Below are 18,232 nucleotides of genomic sequence, written 5' to 3'. Positions count from 1 at the left end.
GGAGCCATTGAACAGCAGAAGCCAACCTTGGATCAATTCTGTGGATGAAAAGAGATTTTCCATATTGGCTTTAAAAGTTGTCCACGAACCATTTATGAATTTGCAACGTTTCTAAACACACAAGACCACATTCAATACAAGCTAACACAGCTGATAAATTTTTGAGACCTCAAAACAGCTAAAGTCTATTAAAAATGTACAACCTGCCAGTAAGGTGTACCTAAGAAAAGAAAACAAAATTAAAAAGAATTTAAATTAAAAAATTAAAAACAGAATTAAAGAAAAATATATTGCTGGAGAGCAATATGTCCAAAATGCACCATTAAGACAGGATGAAGAGCTGATTTTTCCCTGATATTCCAGCTACTTCCAAGCCAACTAATTCTGGTGACTATGACACTATTTTGAAAAGTTTGGGTTAGTTATCATTTAAAGTGTCTAAAATCTCTTGCAAGTTCATCAAAGTATGTGTAAAAATTCTTCCTCCTTTAATGATTTGACTTTTCCTGAATTCAGCTATCCTATTTGATATTCACAATATTCGGTGAAGAATCTGCTAGCAATTAAATAAAGTGTTTGTTTATTTTTGTCTTGACTGGCACAGGTGAATTGACACAGTACGAGGCACTTTATCTTTGTGGTACTAGTAGGGAAGAAGTATTAGTTTATCGTGTACCCTTGTAGCTGAAGGAGGAATTGAAACTCAAGAAAGTAACTCTTCAAATATATGCTAAGGGGGACAAAGTTTCATGTAGCAGTCCAGAGCAGAAAGGGTCTATCAGCTAAAAATGTTTAGTTATTCTCTTCCTAATCACCGTCCCTTGCAATGGTGTCACCTGCTGCTTGGAGTCATCCTTCCATGTTGGAACTAGATAAGTTTGTGGGTTTAAACTCTTCTTTAAATCCAGTCCATCCATCAGTCAAAGTGCTCGTGACGTACATAAACTTAATCAAGCAACAGTTCAGTTTTGAAATTCTCTTCACTGTTGATTCCCTCTTCAGTCTAAGTCTTGCCCTTTCCTATCTCTGTAACCTCCTCCCACCCTGAGATCTCTGCTTTCTCCAGTTTTGGCCTCCAGTTCACATCCTTGAATTTTAATTACTCCACCATCAGCTGCTTAAACCCTGAAGGTCTGCAATTTTCTCCCTGAATTATATTCTTTCTTCTTTCTCCTTTTAAGGTAATCCTTGACTTAATATCTGTATGTGGCTCAGTGTCAAATTTCTGCTTGGTGACACTCCTGTGAAAAGTCTTGGATCTTGCTGTATTAAAAGTGCTACATAAATACAAGTTGCTGCATAAAAATGCCACTGCAATGGAAATGTTAATCTATCTATGATTATCGCTAATGTTTTAAAGTTAGAAATTATATGGTGAATTTTTTAAAATGTAATCATTCCAATATTTTGTTACTTGTCACAAAATATTAAAGTAAGACTTGCACTTACTAATTTCACATTTCACATAAAGTAAAATCAATTTGGGGATGCAGTCTACATGTAAATGAAGAGTTTCTGGAATCTCCTGTTTTAAATCTTATACTCTGGGTCACTTTTTTTTTCATTTACAGATTAGTGTTACAGTTGGGAATATACCATTTTAGAAATTATTTATCATTTCTTCACATAATGGATGCTACAGTCATAATCTGACTAACTATGAGGAGACTAAAATCAATTAATTGCCTCTAAAAGTGGGATAAATTGGCATTTATAGCCACTGTGAAAATTAATGTCTGTCTAATTCAATTCAGAGCTGGAAGATATGAACTAGCATTTCAGCTCAGTTTAATTTTATGCTGAGTATAAATATTGGTTATAGAGAAATATTAAATACATAGAATAACCCCATTTTCTAAAACAATTACATATATTTAGAATTACTGTGAGCTAGAGCGAATGGCTTAAGAATTTTATCTACTGGTGTAGTTCTGCACCATTAGATTTTCTGTGCCTATGATTGCTAGCACACTAGGAATCAGAACATGGACAGTGGTGTCCATTGTTGTGTAATGCACCTTTTGACAGCACTTCCATGAAATTCAAATGCATCCATGGCCCACAATTGGTGTGAACACTGGTATTTAAGGAAGCTTTCAATGTAAGAGTAATGCCTCCTTTGGCAATATCTTAAAAAGGGCTTGCTCTGATGAGATCCCTGTCTGAAGTTCACCAGTGGAAACTGGTCATGACACTTGATGATGCCAAATCAGTTCCCACCCATCCACCCACACTTGCATACACTATTATATGCTGAACTCCTTAATACAAACTCCTCCCTCCCGCCCCCCCCCCCCCCATCACTGTTAGCCCTTGCCACCACAGGCTTCTCTCCATTTGTAATACCACCTTTCCTTGATTTATGACATTCCAAAATGCGTATTGGAGTACCCCACGTTTTACACTCCAATCTCGATGTGGAAGAATTTCTAGGCCAAAACATTTTTGAGGTTAAAACCAATGTGAGAAGGGTCAGTTTGGTGTAGAAAAATATAGACTGATAAATTCTGTAAAGTAGTTTAATCCAGAAAAGTAGTTTAGAGTGAGTAGGCTAATTAGCAGTGTGCTGGATTTTGCTTTTGTAATGCCAGAACTCAGAAAATATTTATAGATTCCTTTTTGTTAAAAAGAAATCCTTAAATTGCACACCATGTAATTTGAGGTACGTTACTTCTTTTAAAAAATGGAAACACTTTGATGTTGACAAAGCCTGCAAGTTCAAGAAATCTGGAATAAGAAGTTGTATACAGTACAAAAATGACAGAACCACAGCATGGAAGTTACAGCACAGAGTTAAACCAAGAACCAAGCTTAGCCAATTGTTTTATTTCAGCTTACTAAGGGGAATAGTGATATAATTAGGCATATGGAAGTGTGGGTCCAGACGGAAGTCAAACAGGATGTTATGATTTCACCTCATCTGCAAGTGGCTGAGGAGCAAGAATGAAATAGTGGCAATTGATCCGAGTCAGTGGTGGGACTTAAGAGATGGCTTTGGTGATCTTGATGTTCAGTTGTTCTCTTTAAAGTAGTCACTTTAATGTGGATGAACTTGTGGTTGTTGATAGTGAAATTCAAATCATTCATACCACTGAGTGTACAGAACTAGTGAATTATCCTGATACTGATAACATCAGTATATATTATTAATTTTGTACAATCTAAAAGTGTGAATAGAGTGTGTTTCTGTTTTGAATCATCTAACATTAATTATCATCACTACACAAGTGATGAAAACTGCACTGAATAGGGCAATGTTTAAAAAATGCAACTTCATTACCTCCGGTAGCTTTTGCATGTATTTTATGATTTTTTTTTTGTTGCACAGGGTTACGGATGTTCTCGGGTGATAGTTCAGGACTGATCATTGTTTGGAGCACATTTGTAAATGAAGGTGTGCTGGAAAATCCAGTTCGGCAGTGGAGTATTGACAAGGTAAATAGCAAGGAATTCACAAGATTAAGAGGTAGAAGGAGCAGTTACTTGGCCGCTCTTGCCTGCTGCACCTTTCACTGGCATCATGGCTGATCTCTTACCTCAGAACCAGTTTGCTGTACTAACCCCATTTCCTTTGATTCCTTTAATATTTCAAAATCTATTGATCTCTGCCTTGAATATACTCAGCAAATGAGCCTACACACAATTCTTACATGGAGAATTCCAAAGATGCCCCCTTGAAAAAACCTCTCCTCTGTCCTGAATGACTGATATTAGGATCTCCAGGTTGTATACAGTCCAGTCTAAGGAAACGTCAGCTTTGCATCTGTTCTCTCAAACCTCAAAATGTTCTACATTTCAATGAGAGAGCCTCTCATTCTTCTAAACTCATGAGAATAACAACCCACTGTTCCAGGAATCAATCTAATGAACGTTTGCTGTATTTCCTCCACTCTTGCAAGTATATCCTTCTTAAGTAGTTAATCTAGACCTGTAAGCAATATTCCAGGTGTGGTCTCACCCTTGTAATTGGAGCAAATGAGGTTCATATCTTGAAAAGTAAAGATGTCTATTATAGTGAACTTGTATTTGTCAGTACTTTGCTGTACAAAAGTCAACGGCTACATGCAGGTGACTGCTTCCGCACCTTATGATCTTGCCATTTAAAAAAAAATCTATGCGAGTGCCTCAAAGTAGAATTCCTTTTTATTTGATCAATGTACCCACGACTGACCTAATTGACAAATCATCTCTAACAGCAGTTTCACATAAAATGTCACTGGAGTGACAAATTGATTGACTTTGAAATAGCTCCCTTCTAAGGAAGAATCAGATATTTCAGGAACTGAATTATAATAAGCAGTTATGGTAAGCTTCATTATTTACATAGCTAAACTTGCATTGAATTTATTGACTATTTTGTTAAATTCTTTATATCTCTGGATAGCTTTCATTTCCACCATAGTTTTGTTTGCATTCTCACTTTTTTCACTCCAATGGAACTTACAGAGAATTGTTAGCATGTTAGCAGATGTTTCCATTTCCTTTTATATGACCCCTCTTGCATTTTTTTATTCTTGCTTTCTGTGCAACCACTATACTTTGTACCTTTTTAATAATGAAGACTTCAGCTGCCTCTGGCCAACTCTTTGGAACTTCTCAACTACTTGACCTGCATCCCATATTTTCTCCAAAGGTTTCAGTTGTCCATCATAATGTTCCCAAACAATTGGCATTTACCCCATTTCTCCTCTGTAGGCCATTAGGACATTTAAAGCTGTAATTGATTTTAGAACCTTTATTTGCAGCTTGTTGGCAGTTGTGCAATATGGTGCTGTCATTCAGGTGTGTTAAGTAACCTGGAAAAGTGTTACACATTTCATTTCATTACTCTTTCCAAATGTAATTTTAAAGATTGAACTGTTTATTGAAAATTTAATGTTCAAAATTCTTTGCAGAACATATTGCAAAATGACTTAAAAGGTATTCCTATAAATCACCTGGAAGTTCATCCAAATGGCAGACGTTTGTTAATCCATGCCAGGGACAGCACTTTGAGAGTGATGGATCTGAGAGTGTAAGTTTTTTTTTAGTAAAAACTTAATCTCCCCACCCTCACCCCATACTAACCACACACACACACACACACACACACACACACACACACACACACACACACACAGAGTGACTATCCCAGCTTGTAATGCTGGGCTGCTCATTAACATATTTACATCATGCTTCCATCATGCAATGGGCTTGAGAAACTTAGTGAAGCAGAAGTCACTAACTGTATTATAGTTCTCTTGAATCACAGAGGAGCTTGGTTCTCAAACTTTTATGCTATAGATGGTGCTCGCTGTCCTTTTTTTCTTCACCTAAAACCTAGATTAACTATTTTTTGGCCATTATCCTCTTGTCTGGTAATGACATGAAATCACAAAGGCCAAATATTATCTGAAAACACTTTTACAGGCAATTTTTGTGCAGTCATAAACATCTGTCTCCATCTCAGAAGGTACACCAAAAGCTACCACACAAATTGGCAGTGTAGCTCAGTACCTCTGTTTTCTACAGGAGAATCTTTGTTGTTACTCTTGCACAGTTTAATGTTGTATAAACCACTATCAAATTATCTTTGTTTTTGCTACTCTACCACAGAAGGACCAAGGTCTGTGTCCCTGCTGAATCACCCACTATGTGGGGGAACAAAAGTTGTACTTAATCCAGATCAGTCTAATCAGTGACCTGTGCAGTGTCAAAATGTAGTTCTTTATGCTTTGTGATTTTAATTACACAATCTGGCAGCTTTTAGCTTTTTCTGATATCTTGTTAAATAAGTTAGTGCATGATAATTTATCAGAGATTTGCTGCAAGTCCAGATGGGTGAAATCTCTTCCACTGCTACAATGGTTTCCTTACAAAGCTCTAATCAAATCTCTTAGGCACTCTTCAGAAGCAGTTTTGTGAATTACTAATGGCCTCTTCCAATCCAGGACTTGTATCTTCCAAATCCTTCAAGTATCATCCCACTGATTGATATCACTGACAGACTTGTTCTCTGATTCTGATTGTCCCCATGTCTGAGGAAAAAGCTGCACTTGCAATTTGAGGGAACTGTCCGTTGAACTATTGAGGATGAGCACTTTTTGGTTATCCTGTGCTACTTGTGATCTAGTCACTAGGGCCAGTGTTTAAATAACAATGTGGTGGTCTTGCCAAGATTTCATAGAGTGAGTACTTTTCCATACTGACACATTTGAAAAAAGAACTTGTGGGTGGGGGAGATGGAGTCTGATTATGAATGGCAGTTCAGAAATTTGCTGAATAGAAATACCTTGTTATTAAACTTTAATAAATCATCCTATTTATTCTCTAGGCTGGCTGCAAAGAAGTACACAGGGGCTACAAATTACCGTGAACATATCTACAGTACATTCACACCATGTGGGACATTTCTTTTCTCAGGCAGTGAAGATGGAATATGTTACGTTTGGAATACAGATACAGGTGTGTTTCAACTGTTAAAGTAGATGTTTTATTTTGAAATGTTAGATTTGTCCTTTATGTCAGTGACCTTTGAGGTAATGCAGGCTCAATTGTTGGTGCTAAAATAGGAATTTAAGTACGTGTACATGGGCTGAAGGAAAAGCATACAAGGTGGTTGGAAGGGCTTTTATTGGTCGAAGCATAGCATGCAAGAGCAGGGAAGGCATGCTGGTTCTGTATGAAACACTGGTTGGGTCACAGCTAGAGTCCTACAGGAAGGATATGAAGAAGATTTTAAGAGGATGTTGTGAGGAATGGATAATTATAGTGATGCGATGCAATTGGATAGATTTTCTTTGAAACAAAGCAGAGTATCAGGAAATTTTAATTCAAACAATCTGCTGGAGGAACTCGGCAGGTCGAGTAGTATCTCTCGAAGGGAAGGAATTGTCCATGTTTTGGGTCGAAACCCTGCATCAGGAAATTTCATTGATGTATACAAAATTAAGAGGCTCAGACAGAATGGATCCATTTCCCTTTAAATGCAAAATTTTTAAAATTGAAGGAAGAATTTAAGGAGGAGGATTAGAGGAGAGTTCAGAATCTTTTACATGCAAAGTGTGGTGATGATTTGACACCCGGGTGGTGGAGGCGGAAACCCTCATCATGTTTAAAGGATACATGAATGAACTCTTGAGTCGTACCTACATGGCTAAAGACCAAAAGCTAGGAAGTGGGGACAATATGAAGAGTTCCATCTTTGGCTGCCAGGGACCAAATAGCCATCTTCTGTGTTATACATTTCTGATTCAATAAGAACATTGCATTAGGATGAAAATGCTAAACCATTTTTATCACCTTTTTTTTCCTATTTAAAATTTCCCTTTCCACATTAATAACAATTTCAACTATGTAAAAATATTGCTAGCTCTGATATCTTCCCACATGCTATCAATTAATCGATGTGAAAAATGTTTTTTGCAGATTTTCATACATCAGTTATCAAAATATGTTTCAAAAAGCTTTAAGTTGCTACACATTTTGGAAAATCATTACTAAATTCATCTATCCATTTATCTCCAATTCAGTTTTTATGCAAATGACTGAAAAAAAACTTGCATCTTTCTTGAGCTTTTCAGTACCTCTCAAAATAATTTGCGGCAATAAAGCAATTTTGAAGTATTGCAATGTAGAACATACAAAACACAAGAAAGTTCACAAATAAGAATGTGAAAATGACTCCGTTTTTAGTAATAAATAAAGGCCAGGACATTGCAAAAAAAAACTCCAAGGAAAAATAGTCCACAATTTTTCTTTCTATTTTGATATCCCTATATAGGACTGACACTTTATTGCAATAGTGGGGAAATGCTATACTTCCTGAGGTGATCATCTTTCAGAGAGAGCATTCATTAGAGGCCCATTCAACCCTTTCATGTGGAAATTGAAAATCCTGTGGCAGTTCTGAAGTAAGACTGAGTTCTAGTGGCTTTGCTAACCTTATCCCAACAAATTTACTGATCATTCACTCTGCCCTATCCAGTTATTATCCTATTTTCCAATACTTCTATAACGTTTTTGCGTCTGCCATGGAGACAAACACAATGTATTGAATTTCTTTGCCATCCCCTATTTGTTCCATTTACTTTCTCCTATCAGGGACGTATATTAACTTCTGTATTTTTTTCTTCCTTTTGCATATCTATTGAAGCTTTACTAAGTGGCACTGGAGAAAAGGAAGATAGAGTAGGAAATTACACAGCCAGTCGCATATTTAAGGGGCTGGTTAGGGATGGATAATTAATGTCTGACTTGCTAGTGATGCCCGGATTGGTGAACTATTGAATAAAAGAATTTTAAAAGTCACTTCTTTGTTACTAGAAATAAATTATCGTATGTAAATTTGCCTCCACACCTTTTCTAAATGTATTTGGCTAATTACATGTGTGTCTGTAACTTGATCTATCTTTGATAGTGTTTATAATGTACTTATTATTATTTGTTCAGTTTGTTTTTGGCTGATGATCTTGATAATGATTGATTCTATTTTGAGTTCTCTTTTTGGTAGGAGACCAAGTGGCAATGTATTCTGATCTTAATTATACATCAGCTGTTCGATGTGTAGCCTTTCATCCCCATGAACACATGGTGACTTTTTGTGCCTTTGGACCAAATCAGCCTATACTTGTCTTTCTTTATGATCAGCAAGGTGAGTTTCTTGTTAAAGTACAACTTAGAAGAAATGCAAATTCTTCAGCATATCAGTGCAGGTATTCTGTTTAAATGAGACTTGATAATATAAAAATGTTTGTCAGTATAGTAATTTTGCAAATGTGGTATCATGTCTATAAATGAGATGAGTAAGGAAATAAAAATCTTTGCTTTAAAATAAGTGTTTTAAAGCATTGTTAAGAACCATTTTATATAATACGTAGAAATGTTTTTAGTCAACTATGATACCTCAAAAAGCTTTCAGCTTCACACAGATACTCTTAGTGTTTCACCAAAACTTTGTGTAATCCTGTTGATATTTTCTAAGTGTCCTATTATCATGTAATATCCTCTAGCAATTTTCCCACTCCTAATGTTAAGCTAAATTGTCTGTAGCTTCCCTATTTTTCTCTCTCCCTCCTTTATTGGGATTACATATGCCAATTTGCAGGAATGATTCCATGGAATATACAACAGTACAGCATAGGAACAGGCCCTTCAACCCACGATGTCTGTGCCATGATGCGGAATTAAACTAAATCTCCTCTGCCTGCACATAATCCTTAACCCTCTATTCCCTGCACATTCATGTGCCTATATAAAAGCATCTTAAATGCTTGTATCGTATCTCCTTCCACCACTACCCCTGGCAGCCTGTTCCAGGCACCTACCACTTTGTTCTTAAAAAAAACTTGCCATTCTGGAAAATGATTAAAAACTAGTTCCTCCTTTAATACACTGAGATGCAAATTATCAGCCACTGGAGATTCATTAGCTTTCAGTGCAAGTTCCAGTTCACTTTTCTTATTAATACTACTTTCCTTTAGCTCTTCACCTTCATTAGATTCTTGGCTGCCTAACATTCCTGAACATTTATTGTGTCCTGTGAAGACTAAAGCAAATTATTTGTTTAATTGCTATTGGAATTGGTTTATTATTATCACATGGACCAAGGTACAGTGAAAAACTTGTCTTGCATACAGTTCACACAGATTAATTCATTACGCAGTGCATCAAGGTAGTACAAGGTGAAACAATAACAAAATGCAGAGTAAAGTGTAACAGCCATAGAGCGTGCAATGCAGGTAGACAATAAGGTGCAATGTGACAACAAGGTAGAATGAGGTCAAGAGTCCATCTTATCATACTAGGGAACCATTCAATAGTCTTATAACAGTGGGGTAGCTGTCTGTTTTCCATTATGAATTCCCTCCTTCAATTTCTTACTGTATACTTAAACGTTTTTCTTTTTGCAGGTTTGTAAAACTATTACAGTCTACTAGGTTTCCTGCACACCTATTTTCATACTTTATTTTTCCTCTCTTAATCTTTTATTTTGTCCTTCTTTGCTAAAATCCTGTAGGTTCGCTACTTTGCCTGGCAATCTTATGTGACTCATTTTTGGATCTAATTCTGTCCTTATTTTGTTAGCTATGGTCGGGTTGCCTTTCCTTTTGTACTTGTACACCAGATAGAAATATATATCTGTTGCAGTTCCTCTGTTCTTTGAATAGAGCCAACGACACTTATAGAATGGAAACTGGTTCTTCAGCTCACCAAGTCTGCTCTGACCATCAAATGCCCGTTAGCACTAATTTCCTACATTAATGACTGTTTTCTGCAATACATCTAAGATCACTTCCAAAGTTTTGAGTAAAGTATTTTTTTTATTGTCTTAAATTTACGTTTCATCATTCTGAACTTGTGTTGACCTTGTTCTACATCATAGTTCAGTTCAAATTAGTACTATGAAGTGTAGCAATGCTATTACAGTGCCAGTGACCTGGATTCAATTCTGGCCGCTGTCTGTAAGGAGTTTGTACGTTCTCCCCGTGTCTGCATGGGTTTCCTCCCACATTCCAAAGACGTACGGATTAGGAAGTCGTGGGCATGCTACGTTGGCGCCAGAAGCATAGTGACACTTGTGAGCTGTTCCCAGAACACTACGCAAGAGATGCATTTCACTGTGTGTTTTGATGTACATGTGACTAATAAAGAGATCTTATCATTCATTTCACATGTTAGATTTAGTATTAGGTAATGAACCAGGTCAGGTGACAGATCTCTGAGGGTGAGCATTTGGGGGACAGTGACCACTGCTCCCTTTGGGGAAGGGCAAATTATGAGGCTATAAGGCTAGAACTTGCAAGTGCAAATTGGGATGACATTTTTGAAGGGAAATGTACTATGGAGATGTGGTCATTTTTCAGGGATCTCTTGCAAGATGTTAGGGATAAATTTGTCCCGGTGAGGCAGAGAAGGAATGGCAGGGTGAAGGAACCATGAGTGACAAGAGAGGTGGAACAACTAGTTAGGAGGAAGAAGGCAGCATACATAAGGTTTAGGAAGCAAGGATCAGATAGGTCTTTTGAGGAATATAGATTAACAAGGAAGGAACTTAAGAAGGGGCTGAGGAGAGCAAGAAGGGGACATTAAAAGGCCTTGGCGAGTAGGAAAATCCCAAGGCTTTTTTCACTTACGTGAAGAGTAGAAGGATGACAAGAGTAAAGGTAGGACTGATTAGAGACAAAGGTGGGAAGATGTGCCTGGAAGCTGTGGAAGTGGGTGAGGTCCTCAATGAATACTTCTCTTCAGTACTCAACAAAGGGAGGGGCCTTGATGATACTGAGGACAGTGTTGGTAAGGTTAATGTTCTGGAGCATGGAGATATCAAGAGGGAGGACGTGTTGGAGCTGTTAGAAAATATTAGGACAGATAAGTCCCCGAGGCCTGACAGAATATTCCCCAGGCTGCTCCACGAGGTGAGGGAGGAGATTGCTGAACCGTTGGCTAGGATCTTTGAGTCTTCGTTGTCCACGGGAATGGTACCGGAGGATTGGAGGGTGGCAAGTGTTGTCCCCTTATTCAAAAAAGGTAGTAGGGATAGTCCAGGCAATTACAGACCAGTGAGCCTTACGCCTGTGGTGGGCAAGCTGTTGGAAAGGATTCTTAGAGCTAGGATCTATGAGCATTTAGAGAATCATGGACTGATTAGGGACAGCTGGCATGGCTTTGTGAAGGGCAGATATTGTCTCGCAAGCCTGATAGTGTTCTTTGAGGAGGTGATCAGGTAGATTGATGAGGGTAGTGTAGTAGATGTGGTCTACATGGATTTTAGTAAGGCATTTGACAAGGTTCCACATGGTAGGCATCTTCAGAAGGTCAGAGGGCCTGGGATCCAGGGAGGCTTGGCCGTGTGGATTCAGAATTGGCTTGCCTATAGAAAGCAGAGGGTTGTGGTGGAGGGAGTGCATTCAGATTGGAGGGCTGTGACTAGCGATGTCCCACAAGGATCGGTTCTGGGACCTCTACTTTTCATGAGTTTCATTAACAACTTGGAGGAGGGGGTAGAAGGGTGGGTTGGCAAGTTTACAGATGACACAAAGGTTGGCGGTGCTGTGGATGGTGTGGAGGACTGTTGAAGATTAGAGGGACATTGATAGGATGCAAAGCTGGGCTGACAAGTGGCAGATGGAGTTTAATCTGGAGAAGTGTGAGGTGGTACACTTTGGAAGGACAAACTCCAAGGCAGAATACAAAGTTAATGGCAGGATTGTGGGTAGTGTGGAGGGGCAGAGGGATCTGGGGGTTCATATCCACAGATCCCTGAAAGTTGCCTCACAGGTGGATAGGGTAGTTAAGAAAGCTTATGGGATGTTAGCTTTCATAAGTCGTGGCATCAAGTTTAAGAGCTGTGAGGTGATGATGCAGCTCTATAAAACTCTGGTTAGACCACACTTAGAGTACTGTGTCCAGTTCTGGTCTCCTCATTATAGGAAGGATGTGGAAGTGTTGAAAAGGGTGCAGAGGAGATTTACCAGGATGCTGCCTGGTTTAGAGTATGCATTAGGAGGAGGGACTAAGGGAGCTACGGCTTTACTTCTTTGGAGAGAAGGAGGATGAGGGGAGACATGATAGAGGTATACAAAATATTAAGAGGAATAGACAGAGTAGACAGCCAGCGCCTTTTTCCCAGGGAACCGATGCTCAATCCAAGAGGGCATGGCTTTAAAGTAATGGGTGGGAAGTTCAAGGGAGATATCAGAGGGAGGTTTTTTTACCCAGAGAGTGGTTGGTGCATGGAATGTGCTGCCTGGGGTGGTGGTGGAGGCAGGTACATTGGTCAAATTCAAGAGATTGTTAGATAAGCATATGGAGGAATTTAAAATAAAGGGATATGTGGGAGGAAGGGGTTAGATAGTCTTAGGTGAGGTTTAAAGGTCGGCACAACATTGTGGGCCAAAGGGCCTGTATTGTGCTTTACTGTTCTATGTTCTATGATAACAAAGTACAGTGGATGTGGGCAATCTGAAGTTAAAACAGGAAATGCTGGAATTATGTAGCAGTTCAGGTGGTATCCTTGAAGAAATAAAATCTAATATTTCAGATCCATGATCTTTCATCTAAATTGGGAAGAGCTGGAGATGGATTTTAGGATATCGGGGTGAGGAACAGGGATGGGTTGAGAACAGAGCAAAAGTGAATGATTTTCCTTTAGGAATTTCAGATAATTGCACACATCTTTCTGAATTGGACTTGATCTTGCTCAAGGCATGGATATCCTCATATCATAGAAAACTTACAAAAGGATGCTATTCTGCTCAATATGTCACGCACACAATTTGACATATTTAGAAATAAGAATTTGTTGGATGAAAGCCTCCAGAACTCAGCTGATGAGGCCCTGTGTGTCCCTTGTCTTACATGAGAGGATACAGTCATTCAGATACATTTTTGACGGTATTAAGATTCAAATGAACAATTTTAAATTTAATAGTAATAAAAGTATTTTCATGTTAATGTCTAATTTTCATAATAAATTAATGTCAAAATTATTATAATTATGACTGCATACCCCAAAAGTTCAGAAGAATGTAGCTAACCTTTTCTTAACTTTCCACATAACTGTAAAATCACCATGCAGACTCCAGCTGTGGAATGTAATGGTAGATTTGCCACCAGGAACCTGCCAGCAAGTGTGAGACTGTGGGCTTGGATATGCATATACCAGAATCCAAAACTTGCAGATGTGTGCATTAATGCCAGTATTACTGGCAAAGAAACCCCCACTAAAATCCTAGCCTTGACTCTGCTCTGTCTTTTGTTACTTTTTTATTTACCATCCCCTGACCTGCTGAATATTTTGTTTTTATTTAAGGGAAATTGATAACTGTTTAGAATGTTGGAAATTTTCAACAAAAAGGGATGCCATTTGCTCCATGTCTATGCCAGATGAAAAAGAGCTACCTAGCCTAATCCCACTTGTCATCATTTGATCTATATGGCCTCGTTGGTCTTGGAACATCAAGTGCTTATCAAAGTATTTTTTAAATGTAGGGATTCTGTCTTTCACCCCTTCAGGCAATGAGTTCCAAACTCCTACATTCCTTTGTGCGGAGAAACATTTCCCCTTTCTTCCCGCTAATCCTACCAATTACTCTAAATCCATGTCCCTTGGTTTTTGACTCCTCTGTTAATGGAACTGGCTTCATCCAGCTAACTCTCATAACTAAGTTTCCCTGCATCTTCCGTTCCATGACAAAAAACAGCCTGTCTAATCCTGGCAGTACTCCCATAAATCTCTTCTGCTCCTCTTCACCCTCTGAATGTCTGTCTTCTACATACTGTTCCAGTCACTATATTAATATTCAAGCTGTGGTTTTGTAAGCCTTGTGTTCAGTTTTAGCATAAGCTACCTGGTCTTGCATTCTGTGTTTAGAAAGCAGACATGCAATTAGGATTAAAAATGTTATAGCTTACAAAATGACAACTTTGTGAACGTGGCATTTTCATAGTCTTATTTACACTATTAGAATTTTGAGGTGCTCTGGGAGTTTTCTAATAATCTCTACTGAGAACCTAGTTTCATGGATGGCATTTGGCACAGTCATACGAAAAGGGGAAATTATGATAGGATCATCTGAAGAGTCGGGCAGAATGGAAATGAGAAGTGAATAGCGCAGTGCTCTGTGGAAAGAGAAACAGCTATGATATTTCTGACCTTCTGCAGTCTTGAAGGATATGCATACTGAAAAATCAAGTCTGATGATTTGCGGGCTGGAAACAGGCAAGAAGTGACCATTTAAGCTACTCAGTTGTGAGTAACAAAACACCAGGTTCACCGTTGCCCTTAAGCATACAAACGTGTTTCCTTCTAGTCTAGCCTATCTGTCCACAGTGAAGACTCTGGCCCCGAGATAGTCTAATAAGCCACTCAGTTATGTTATAATTAGCCCACTGTAATCAATATAGGGATACGATAGAATAGATAGAACCTTAATCAACACAGAATGTTAACAATAAAGTTGACATCTGCGTTTATCATCTTGTACCCTGTCCAGTATAGGGCATTTGTTGATGATCATTGAAGTACAGCTTTGAAAAAAATTGAGTATGTTTTGGAAGGATGAGCTGAATGACAATTAGCCTGATGGTAGTTCTGGCTACAGTGCTGCTAATGTTTGATTCCTGCAGCTGAATCGGAATCAGATTTATTATTGCTGTCTTATGACGTGAAATTTGTTGTTTTGCGGCAGTAGTGCAGTGCAAAGACGTAAAATTACTATAAATTCCAAAATAAATAGTGCAAAAAGTAGGTATAATGAGGTAGTGTTCATGGACTATTCAGAAATCTGATGGCAGAGGGCAAGAAGCTGTTTCTGAATCATTTGAGTATGGATCTTTAGGCTCCTGTACCTCCTTCCTGATGGTAGTAATGAGAAGAGGGCAGCTCCCGGATGGTGAGGATCCTTAATGATGGTAGTAATGAGAAGAGGGCAGCTCCCGGATGGTGAGGATCCTTAATGATGGATGCTACCTTCTTGGAGGCACCATCTCTTGAAGATGTCCTCGATAATGGTGAGGGTCATGCCTGCAATGGAGCTGGCTGAGTCTACAAACCTCTGTAACCTCTTACAATCCTGTGCATTGGAGCCTCCATACCAAGCTGTGATGCAACCAGTCAGAATGCTCTCCACTGTACATCTGTAGAAATTTGCAGGAGTCTTTGGTGACATACCAAATCTCCTCAGACTCCTAACGAAGTAGAGCCGCTGGCATGCCTTCATGATTGCATCAATGTGTTGGATTCAGGACAGATCCTCCGAGATGTTGACACCCAGGAACTTCAATCTGCTCACCCTTTCCATTGCTGACCCCTCAATGAGGACTGGTACATGTTCTCCCGACTTCACCTTCCTGAAGTCCACAATCAGTTCTTTGGTCTTGCTGGCGTTGAGTGTCAGGTTGTTGTTGCGACACCACTCAACCAGCTGATCTATCTCACTCCTGTACGCCTCCTCGTCGCCCTCTGAGATTTTACCAACAACAGTGGTGTCAGGCTTCGGGTTTCAGTTCTGCATGGAGACCAACCAGGTGCCAGATTGAGCAGAAGCAAGAAGCAATTGTAAATTAATACCCTGTTCTTTCTAGTGATGTGCCCTATCTTGCGTGACTGGGGAAATCTAGTGATCCTCTTCAGGTTAACCAGCCCTGGAACTGTGATTTCAAAACCTCTAAACGAAAGTAGTGTATGTAGTTGAAAAGCGGATAGTTGCAGATGCTGGAGATCTGAAATAAAAACAAAATGCTGGAAATATTCAACAGGACAAGCAGCATTTTTAGAGAAGGGTGTCAACAGTTCAGATTATTGATCTTGTGATGGGAATGTAGGGAGAATAAAATGGGTTTAGTGTAGGATCAGTATAAATGGGTGTTTGATGGTCGACCCATACTTGGTGGGCCGAATAGTCTTTTACCATTTTCTTAAGCCCATGGGAGCAGGCAGAGCAACCGTGGGGATTTGGCTACATCAAGGTTTCCCGAAGTAGTGATATTCATAGAGTGCACTCAGACACTCCTTGCAGAAAATCCTTTGTAAAAATCCTGACAGTGTTCCATGATCTTTATGCACAAAAGAACATACTTCTTGTGGACATTTTCTTCACCAACCTGTCTAGATCTTTCTGATCCTCTGCAAGCACGCACCCACCATTCCCACTCTCCCTCAGATCATAGCAGCATTCATTCATTAAGTAACAATGATCCCTTTAGCTGGAAGAGTGCAGCTTGTGTTGTTTTTTCTTGAGCTGGCTATGAGATTGCAACTGCTCTAATTTTTTCTTTCATCCATCCAGAGTTGACTCAGCTTTTTCCATATGGAAAAGGAAGGGAGTAGTATGTTTTCGTGATTTATTCATTGATAACTGTTTTTCATCCTTTGAACAATTGTCTAACAAATACTGTTTGCCTAGATCACACTTCTCGATATTTGCAGATTAGAAATTTTTTAAAAGCTACTGTACCCTCTTTTCCGACACCTTACAAAACGGAAATTACAGAAAAAATTTTCGGTTTTAATCCTTGTCAGAAGGGCTTGATAGCAATAATCTATGGTTTAATTATGAAAATTTGTTCAGAACCACTGGACAAAATTAAGAATGAATGGGAAAGTGAACTCCAGCCATCTGTACCTACAGAGACTTAGAAGAAAATTCTTCATTTAGTTAATACATCTTCAATGTGTGCCAGACATTCTTTGATACAATTTAAGGTAGTTCGCAGGACCCATATGTCAAAAGATAAGCTAGCTCGTTTTTATCAACATATAAATCCTATATGTGACAGATGTAAATCGAATATGGCTTCTTTGACACATGTTTTGGTCCTGTCATCTTTTGGAAAAATATTGGACAGATATTTTTAACATTATTTCAAATGTATTGAAGATTGATTTACAACCTCATCCTATCACTGCAATTTTTGGATTACCAAGGATAGAGTCTGGCCATCTACCTGCCTCCGTTAACTGTATGATTGCCTTTGTTACATTAATGGCTAAACGATCCATTTTGCTTAAATGGAAGGATCCAATACCCCCTACTACTTTTCAATGGTTCTCTCAAACTATATCATGTTTAAACTTGGAAAAAATTAAGAGTGGTACTGTTGATCCTTCGCTTAAATTTGAGGAAGTTTGGAGTCCATTTATTCAATATTTTCACATGATATAGATCCCCTTGTAATAAACTTCAACTTAGAGGAATGGAGTTGACGACATAATATTGCTCCGTTTCTACTGAGAAATTTTAGTCCAGTTTTTTTTCTGTTTGTTTTTTTTAAATTTTTTTTTCTTTAGCTTAGTTTGGTTTGATATATTGTTTATAATTTTTCTTATTGTTTTGGGGATTTTTTTCTTCCTTTTATAATCTTTTTCTTTCCTTTCATATTATATTCATTCACTAAGAGATCATTGGATCTACAGATTTTTTATACTTTATTGTTCTTTATGATTATCCATGCCATGATTGTTCTTCTGATCTCTTTGTATTACATGTACAAACATTGATGTTATATATTAATCTGTATTAATTTGAAAACTAATAAAAAGATTGAAAAAGAGAGATTGCAACTGCATAAATACAGAGAGCAACAATATATCCTTAGAGTAGGGTTGCATTGAAACTGACAAAAACCTGATATCACTCTTCTGTAAACCTCTCAGTTGAAGGTCTCACTCTTTGTGGGTCTTTCTCAAGGAGCATTAGAGTGATTCATAACGTTGCTTAATTATTGAAAGGTGGCAGAACAATTTCTAGGC

The 18,232-nt window shown here is 38.4% G+C and overlaps 1 protein-coding gene across 1 annotated transcript in view; it reads left to right on the top strand.

Annotated features, from left to right (window-relative positions):
- Positions 1-18,232, top strand: part of ahi1 (Abelson helper integration site 1) — a 161,586-nt gene that overhangs the window by 32,254 nt on the left and 111,100 nt on the right. Inside the window, exons 13-16 of the mRNA XM_052024883.1 lie at positions 3,329-3,435; positions 4,896-5,014; positions 6,314-6,444; positions 8,492-8,632. Of these exons, the coding sequence (XP_051880843.1) occupies positions 3,329-3,435; positions 4,896-5,014; positions 6,314-6,444; positions 8,492-8,632 (498 nt within the window). The remainder of the gene's footprint in view (positions 1-3,328; positions 3,436-4,895; positions 5,015-6,313; positions 6,445-8,491; positions 8,633-18,232) is intronic.

The sequence above is a fragment of the Pristis pectinata genome, chromosome 10, assembly GCF_009764475.1.
Source record: "Pristis pectinata isolate sPriPec2 chromosome 10, sPriPec2.1.pri, whole genome shotgun sequence".
NCBI classification, from domain to species: Eukaryota; Metazoa; Chordata; class Chondrichthyes; order Rhinopristiformes; family Pristidae; genus Pristis; species Pristis pectinata.
The sequence above is the reverse complement of the archived record's forward strand: the minus strand, read 5'-3'. Positions and strand labels throughout refer to the sequence as shown.